Source organism: Lynx rufus, unplaced genomic scaffold, assembly GCF_022079265.1.
Source record: "Lynx rufus isolate CCGP_SWC_20201006 ecotype Redwood Valley unplaced genomic scaffold, mLynRuf1.p SCAF_13, whole genome shotgun sequence".
Classification (NCBI taxonomy): domain Eukaryota; kingdom Metazoa; phylum Chordata; class Mammalia; order Carnivora; family Felidae; genus Lynx; species Lynx rufus.
In genome coordinates, this window is record NW_025814827.1 from 44,000,072 (window position 1) to 44,009,243 (window position 9,172).

Genomic DNA, 9,172 nt, shown 5'->3' on the forward strand with positions numbered 1-9,172 from the left:
CTCTCTCTCAAAATAAATAAATAAACATTTAAACAATTAAAAAAATAAAATAGGGTCGCCTGGCTGGCTCAGTCACTTAATCGTCTGAATTCGGCTCAGGTCATGAGCTCGCGGTTCATGAGTTCGAGCCCCACGTGGGGCTCTGTGCTAACAGCTCAGAGCCTGGAGCCTGCTTCAGATTCTGTGTCTCCCTCTCTCTCTGCGCCTCCCCTGCTTGTGCTCTGTCTCTCTCTCTCTCTCTCTCTCGGAAACAAATAAACATTAAAAAAAAAATAGTTTACCTACTTCCCCAAAGTTTTGTCTTTGAAATAACTACCAGAGATACAGATACTGCTAAGAGATAAAGGCAGGAGGTAAAGGTCTGGGAATGGGATCTTATCAGATGCCCAGGAAAAGAAAGAAAAGTCAGGGAAAGAGACTAAAAAGGAATAGTCTGTGAAGTTTTAGGAGAATTAGCTTTGGGCAGCATCATGAGAGTGCTCAGCATTGTTCCTTCATAATCATGACATGGAAAAAAAGCATTCCTTTCTGTTTTGTTTTTTAGAAGAGTTTGTGCAGGATTGGAATTGATTCTTTAAGTAGCCATCTGGGTTGGGGTTTTTATTTCTGGGATACATTTTTTTATTGCTAACTTGATCTTTCCTTTTTTTTAAGTTTATTTATTTTGAGAGAGAGAGAAAGAGAGAGAGCGAGAGAGCAAGCACACAAGGGAGAGAGAGAATCCTAAGCAGGCTCCACGCTGTCAGCAGAGAGCCTGACACAGTGCTTGATCCTGCCAACTGTGAGATCATGACTGAGCAGAAATCAAGAGTCAGATGCTTAACTGACTGAGCCACCCAGGAGCCCCACTAACTTGATCTTTTCACTTGTTATAGGTCTATTCAGATTTTCTATTTCTGCTTGAGTTGGGTTTGGTAGTTTGTATCTTCCTAGGAATTTGTCCATTTCATATAGGTTATTTACTGGCATATGATTGTTCATAACATTCCCTTACAGTCCTTTTTATGTTTGTAAGGTTGGTAGTAATGCTCCCATTCCAAAATTTAGTAATTGTAATGTTCTTTTGCTTTTTTCTTGGTCATTTTTACAAAGAACCAACTTTTGGTTTTGTATGTTAATCTCTTTTGTTTTATATTCTCTATTTCATTTATATACTCTATTATTTCCTTCCTTATACTTGTTTTTTCCCCCTTATGCTTGTTTTAAGGTTAGTCTGACCTTCTTTTTCTAGTTTTTTTTTTTATGGTGGAAAGTTACGTTATTGTTGAGATTTTTTCTTTTTATAATATAGGTGTTTCTAGTTATAAATTTTTCTCAACTCTGCTTCAGTTGTATCCCATACGTTTTGTCGTGGGATTAAAAAAATGTTTGTTTGTTTATTTATTTATTTATTTATTGAGAGATAACTTGACTGGGGGATGGGTAGAGAGAGAGGGAGAGAGAGAATCCCAAACAGGCTCTGTGCTGACAGTGCTGATTTGGGGCTTGAACTCATGAACTGTGAGATCATGACCTAAGCTGAAATCAAGGGTCAGTTGCTTACCCAACTGAGCAACCCCAGCACCCCTTGTTGTGGGATTTTATTATGTTTTTATTTTTACTCATCTCAAATTCTTTTCTTTTCTTTCTTTCTTTCTTTCTTTCTTTCTTTCTTTCTTTCTTTCTCTTTTTTGAGAGAGAAAGTGCAAGTGAGTGAGGGGAAGAGCGAGGGGGAGAGGAAGGAGGGAGAGAGAGAGAGAGAGAGAGAGAGAGAAAGAAAGAGAGAAAGAGAGAGAGAGAGAATCCCATGAGGGGCAGAGGGAGAGGGACAGAGAGAGAAGCAGGGCTCATTTGAAGTGGGGCTTGAGCTCATCTGATGTGGAATCTCAAGCTCATGAACCATACGATTGTGACCTGAGCTGAAGTCAGATGCTTAACCAACTGAGCCACCCACATGCCCCTCAAATTATTTTCTGATTTCCCTTGTGATTTTTTTTTGACAGTTTAACTTCGGAGTGTCTTGTTTAATATTGACATATTTGTGAATATCCCAAATTCCCTTCTCTTACTGATTTCTAATTTCATTCCATTGTGATAAAAGGAAATTGTATGATTTTAATCCTTTTAAATTTATTAGGGTTTTTTTTTTTGGTTCTTTTGTTACAATTTCCCTCTCTTTAAGTGATATTCTCTATTGTGTGGCATAATTCTTAGAGTTTTCTTTAATTATTTGTACGTGGTTTTCCTAATTCTTTGAAGATATTTAAAGTAGCTAACTTAAAGTCTTTGTCTGGGAAGTCTACTGTGTAACCTCCCCTAGCTCTTTTTTTCTTTGACTCCTCTTTTTCTCTGTATGAATCATACCTCCTTGTTTCTTTGCATGTGCTATCACTTTTTAAAATTGAAAACAGGACATTTAAAATAATGTAATATAGCAACACTGGAAATCAGATTTTGTTGTTATTTTTTGTGTTTGTTATGGGTTTGTTTATTCACTGTTCTGAACTAATTTGTGAAGTCTGTATTTTTTGTCATATGTGGCTGCTGACGTTTCTGCCCAATTAAGCTTAAGGGTCAGCTAATGACTGGACAGAGATTCTTAAATGCCTGGAACCGGTAGGCTTCCTACCCTTTGCCAATGGGCTTTGTGTGCCTGTTGGGCACTCTTTCAATATTTGGGTAGCGTACAACTCTTTCTTAGCCTTCACTTCTAGCTTTTACGGAGCTTTCGGATCAGTGCTACGTGAAAGATTAGGGCCTCCTTAGGTCTTTCATGGGACTTCACATGGTTCTTGGCACTCACACGGCCTTCTCCATGCTTGTGTGTGGCCTTGTAGATTCCCAGGAATATGTTGGAGTTTTCAGGGCCCCCATAGACATCTTATTTCTCACTTTTTCTCTGTAAGTGTTTTGGTCAGCTTCTTGTTTGTCCCCCTGTTGTCATTTTCTCAGACAATGGCAATATTAAACAATTGGAACTGATTATTTTCAATCAGTGCCCCTGGGGAAAAACTTGTCTGAAATGAGTGAACTCTGAGTCAGGTCAAATAAATGCAAGTCCTACCACTAGAAGTTTAGGGATGTGCCAAACAGGTCAAATAATGACAATTCTCTGAGAATACATTTTTGGAGAGTTCCAAACCAGTTTCAGTTAATTTCTCCAGTGACTTTTAGGCTGCTGTTTTTCACCACGTTGGGAGGTTTTTGGTTTTCAAGGCTACTGCAGAGCTGGGGAGAAGGGTAAATTAAGGTGCTGTTAAATTTTTCCCTGTTCTTACCAAAGTTCAGCCAGTTTTCTTTAACAAATGCTCCTTCAATGGTTGCCAGGCTTAGGTTACTTCCGGAGTTCAAAAAAATTCAATTTGACAATTTTTTTTTTTTCTTCACCAATGTTCTCATTGTTTAAGGAGTGACTTTCTGGAGGTCTTTACCCTGCCATTTCCACCAACCTCACTCATGCTGTTTTGTTGTGACTCAGTCAACCTGGGTCACAGAGCACAGTCTCTTCAGCACTTTCTACCAGACAAAATTACAATAAGTAATTAATTTTTAATAGACTTTATAAAAATCTATTTGAAGAATCTGAAGAATTCACAGATAAGGTCACATTGCATGCATGCTGCCTTTTGCAATCTGAAGACTTCACCATTATTTCCTTCTCTTTTTTCCTTTAGTTATTATCTCTCACTCCACCATCATGTGCCCTTCTCTGTAACTAATAAGCACATTCTTTCCTCTTTGTAACCTGCTTAGTGTTATTTGTTTTCTTTAATCACTACCCTAAACACTTGAAATTCTCTTAGAAAGAATTCAAAAGGACTATAATTTTATCTTGTTATAAATATTATATTTAAGTTATTCTTAGATGAGATATATATAGATCATTTCATAATATCTGTTGAGTCTATACCAAGGCATTCTGGCTGGCTACTATCCATGAAATCAACACTATCTCCCTATTCCTCCTTTCCTTTTCCTTCCTTTCCACACCTGAATTCTTCTTTTTCCATTCATAAACATGAGACTTTTTTGTTTGTTTGTTTGTTTGTTTGTTTGTTTTTAGTTTTGAGAGGAAAGAGAAAATTTTACTGAGTAAAGGGGCTAAAGTAAAGAGAAGAGTGGAGGGGGAAAGCATAGCATCTGTCCTCCGCTAGTCTTCTTGTACTGATTTTGAGCTGCCTGTAGAGATAGGCATTTAGAAGTAGAAGCTGATAGAGGTATATTCAAAGGGAACTTGTGAGATGTGCAGAAAGTGCACTCTTTTCCAATCCACATGGAACAGTCTCAAAATTGAGCATATCCTAAACTACGAAAGAAGTCTCTCTCATGGGGATATTTAAATGCATTCTCTTTATGTCACAAGCAAGACAGGGATGGGCCACTACTACCTCTGTTCATTGTCATCCTCTAGTATTAGGTGCGCGGATGTATCCTTTGGTGTGTGCAGCAGGGACTGTGTCTAGCAGGGTAGCAATCTAAGAGCTTTGTATATTCAGTACTGAGTGCCTTCGTAGCTGGTTGAGTGAGTCTGTAGTATTGGTGTTGAGCAGTGATGATATCTGATTGCTTGATTAGAGTGTTCCCTGTGGTGTGTGTGAGCATTGTTTCTGGCTGTATAACATTGAACCCTATTTCACACTCTGCCTCTTCTGGAGAGTCTGTGATCTATGTAATATCTCTCAATATATTCTTTTTCTGTTTCAAATGGCTAGAGCGGATCTCACTGAAATGTATCTAGAATTCTGACTGATGAAAGGGGAATCTTGACAATGCACATTGCTTGATAAAGCTAAGATAATAAACACAGTATGGTAGTGTTGCTGAAGAAACAACTAGATTAACGAAACAGAATATAAACCTCAGGAAGAAACCAAGTTAATAGATAACTTTAATATTTAATAAAGATGGTACCACAAATCTGAGGGGGAAAGGTGGATTATTTAGTAGATAGTGTTGGGAAAACTTGCTGTATGGAGAAAAATGAAGTTGCCTTTCCTCTTACACTATATATACATGAAAATTTCAGGTGAATTAAAACCAAAATATAAAATAACCTGTATGTGTGTGTGTGTGTGTGTGTATATATATGTATATATATATATGTGTGTGTGTGTGTGTGTGATGGTAAAATAAAATGGGGGAAAATACATTTGCGGCCGTAGGGTGGAGAATGATTTCTAAGTCAAAGTCCCTAAACCTCAAATCATAAATGAAAAAAAGTGATAACTTTGACTTCATCAAGGTTAAGGATTTCCATTAAAAAAAGGACATAATACACAAAGTTAAGAGATTAGGGGTATATTAGAAGAAAGTATTTGGGATGTTGAACACATCAAGGTACTCATCTATGAGGAACTCCTATAATTTACTGGGAAAAAACTACAGACTTAATTTAAAAATGGGCAAATCATTTGAATAGGAAATATTGGAAAGGAAAAGACCAATGGCTTAGTTTCACTAGTAAAGGGTGATGGTAATTAAAATGAGACTCCACACTCAGCATATTGGCAAAATTTAGACAGTTTTATGATATTTTTTCATAATTTTAAAAATACCAAATGCTGTTGAGGATGTAGAGAGACTGGAATGCTCATGCACTGCTGGTGGAAGTGTAAATGGCTATCGCTGCTTTGAATGATTTTTTTCAATAGTTTATTTTATTTATTTTGAGAGAGAGAGCAAGTTGGCAAGAGGCAGAGAGAGAGGGAGAGAGAGAATCCCAAGCAGGCTCACACTGTCAGTGCAGAGCCTGACATGGGGCCCAAACCCACGAAAGGTGAGATCATGACCCAAGCCCAAATCAAATGTTGGATGCTTAGCCAACTGAGCCACCCAGGTGCCCTTGCTTTGGATGATTAATTACTGAAATTGAGTGTGTGTATATAATATGTTTGCACAATCCATGCTGGTTACATGCCCCAAAGAAATTCTTGCATCTTTCGTAAGGGGAAATATCAAAATATGTTCATTGCTATGTTGGTGGAACTTGGAAGCAGCCTATGAGTCCACCACTAAGGGACTGTATAAGTAAATGTGGAGGAAGCACACGCAAAAATACTGTGCAGTTGTGGGAAACTTTGAATCGGGAGTATGTAACCAGTAACCTAAAAAGAATTTTAAGTTATCTATATCTATATGTCACTTGGCTTCAGGAAAAAGCTGCTTGAACACTTAATTCGTTTCTTTGTATAATTGTATTCCCTTTGTGTTTCCTTTTATGTTTCACTTGTCAGGAATTTCAGAGCTCAAATTAAACCCAGTAGCTATATTAGTCCTTGCACTTATGTTTTATTTTCCCATCTTAATTCTACAGTCATACTGGAATTCTGTGTTTTATTTGGAAACATTTTGGGGTCAAAAATATTAATAAATTTTCTCTGTTGGGCCTAAATAATTATCTTATCATTATTAAAGAATCTCCCAGTATAAAAATGAGATACTATTAAGGAAGGAACAGATTCCCCTGACCTGAAAGGGAGACTATAAAAAAAAGAAGAAAGGAAATGAATAAAGCAACCATCTTTAGAGACATATTTCATTCCATGGAAGTATGTGTTAAATAAACACTCACCTGAATGGAGAACATCTTTTAATAACCAGAAATCTTCCCAGGAGGTAGGTATTTCCTCTGGTCAACCTTTATATCTTTATGGAAATTGAATAAAGATGAAGAATTTGAACAAAACAAAGGGCATGAAATCACCTCAAGATGTGAGAAGCTACAAAGACAGGCCGCAGGGTGGGAAATGATGTTTCATCAGTTCCCACATCATCCACTAGGTGGTGGTTGTGCACATAAAACTCTTTACTGTATAAACTCGTATTGCCACAAACCTTGTTTACTCTTCTTTTAAAAATAAAACTCCAAGAAAATCTGTATAAAACAATAAAAACCATGGGGAGAGCTATTAAGTCTTGCATTCATCACAGAGGACACAGTCTCATGCTAGAAAATGAGAATAGGTACCATCCGAAAGAGTCATCTCGAAATGCAGCTTTTGGAGTTTCCTTGATCCAATTTCTTTTGGTTACAGAAATGTATAACTGAGCATTTCTTTCCATACTTTTTTAGAGACAACCTTGGGTGCACAAAATCATGTTTTGATGAATATGTTTGCACAGGAATTTTTGTGCCTTAAAAAACTCAACTCTCATCCATCACAGTTACTAGGATTTCCTGATCATTATTTAAAAAATATTTAAAATTTAATATTTAATTTTTAATTTAACTTTAAATTTAATGTTTAAAATTATTTTTAAAAATTTCCTGATCAAAATTTAAAAAAAAATTTTAATGTTTATTTATTTTTTTTGAGAGAGAGAGAGAGAGGTGGGGGGGGGAGAGAGAGAGGGAGACACAGAATCTGAAGCAGGCTCCAGGCTCTGAGCTGTCAGCACAGAGCCTGATGTGGGCCCGAACTCACAAGCCGTGAGATCATGACCTGAGCCAAAGTCAGCTGCTTAACTGATGAGCCACCCAGGTACCCCTCCTGATCATTATTTTAATATGCTCGCATGTCATTGTACCCCGTGTGATAAGTTCAGCATACTTGTTGTGGGAATACATGACTTTAATTTGTGTTTTGTTTTTTAAATGTTTATTTATTTTGAGAGAGAGAGCGAGTGAGAGAGAGCGAGCCCATGAGCAGGGGAGGGGCAGAGAGAGACAGAGAATCCCAAGCAGGCTCTGCTCCCTTAGCACAGAGCCCAACATAGGGCTCAAATCCATGAATGGTGATATCATGACCTGAGCCGAAATCAAAATTTGGATGCTTAACTGACTGAGCTGCGCAAGCACCCCTTTCACTTTAATTTGAATGATGAAGCCATCTTTCATCAACTATGGGAGTCCTTCTGACACCCTGAGAGAAGGAAAGCAAGGTTCTAGAATGAATATGCCCAACTATGGTGACCTCCAGAAGGATACCTTCCCTATAAGACCACTGTCTCAGAAAAGAGCTCCGTTCAAGTCGCTATTAGGTAGCCTTACAGCTGGAGTCACTCTTCTACACTTGGCAGATTCTAGCTGATGATGTCATTGACACAAAGAAGAAAATGCAAAATAGGCAGCCTTACATCAGCTTCCTGGCGAGGATCACACTTCCAGCTGGGGCGTGAGACCAGCTGCACTCTGGCCATGGTTTTGCAGAGTGCTCTGGAGGCAGTGTGGCTGGGGCTCCTCCTCAGCTCTCCTTGGAAGCGTGAGTAGGCTCCTTCCCCAGCTGGTCTTGGAAAAACATATGCCACTGTTTTAAATTTGGGCTCACTTTTTTTTTTTTAAGTTTTTATTTATTTTCGACAGAGATGCAGGTGTGGGAGGGGTGGGAGGGGTGGGGCGGGGCGGCGGGTGGGAGAGAATCCAAAGCAGGCTCCAAGCTGTCAGAGCAGAGCTCGATGTGGGGCTTGAACTCATGAAACCGTGAGATCATGACCTGAGCTGAAACCAAGAGTCCGACACTTAACCGACTGAACCACCCAGGTGCCCCAATTTGGGTTCGCTTAAAAAAGAAAACAGAAAAACCAGCTTTGTTAATACTCACTGCGCCACAGGGGCAATCAGCAAGCCCGATAGCAGCACAAAAATCACAACCCTTCTTTATTTGTTTCCTGCAGTTGCAGAGAGCAAGGACCAAGTGTTTCAGCCTCCTGGCATGGCTTCTCCGGAGGGCGCTGTGGTGGAAATCTCCTGCAATCACTCTATATCCAATGCTTACACCTTCTTCTGGTACCTTCACATCCCAGGACACGCTCCGAGACTCCTGGTTCGGGGTTCCAGGTCTTCTCAGCAGGGACGCTACAACATGACGAATGAGCGATTCTCCTCACTGCTGCTCATCCCCCAGGTGCAGGTGGAAGATGCTGCCACTTACTATTGTGCTCTGGAGGGCACAGAGGCAGGGAGCCTATGAAGAGCTGAGCAGAAACAGGAAGGGGCACAGCCTTTGCAGGAGGCGGAAAAGAGGGGAGCCATAACTGCTTTCCTCCCTGATTCAGCGTGCCCCAAGCATGTCCACTTGGCACTATCAGAAAACATTTTGAGTGCAGACACACTATGTGAGAGCAGATGGACATGGAAAATATGCTTGTAGGGGGTGATTCAATAATGGTGCTGCAGATCAGTATTTCAAACAGTTTTCTGGATAACTGAAACACTTGTGAGGATTTTCTTTTGAGATCTCACTAGATTACTTTT

At 39.2% G+C, this 9,172-nt stretch overlaps 1 gene segment (V, D, J or C); it reads left to right on the forward strand.

Annotated features, from left to right (window-relative positions):
* Positions 1–8,073: 8,073 nt before the first annotated feature.
* Positions 8,074–8,888, forward strand: LOC124508287 (T cell receptor alpha variable 2-like). The segment is given in 2 exon segments: positions 8,074–8,180; positions 8,593–8,888. Coding segments are annotated over 2 exon segments (360 nt in total).
* Positions 8,889–9,172: the final 284 nt, after the last annotated feature.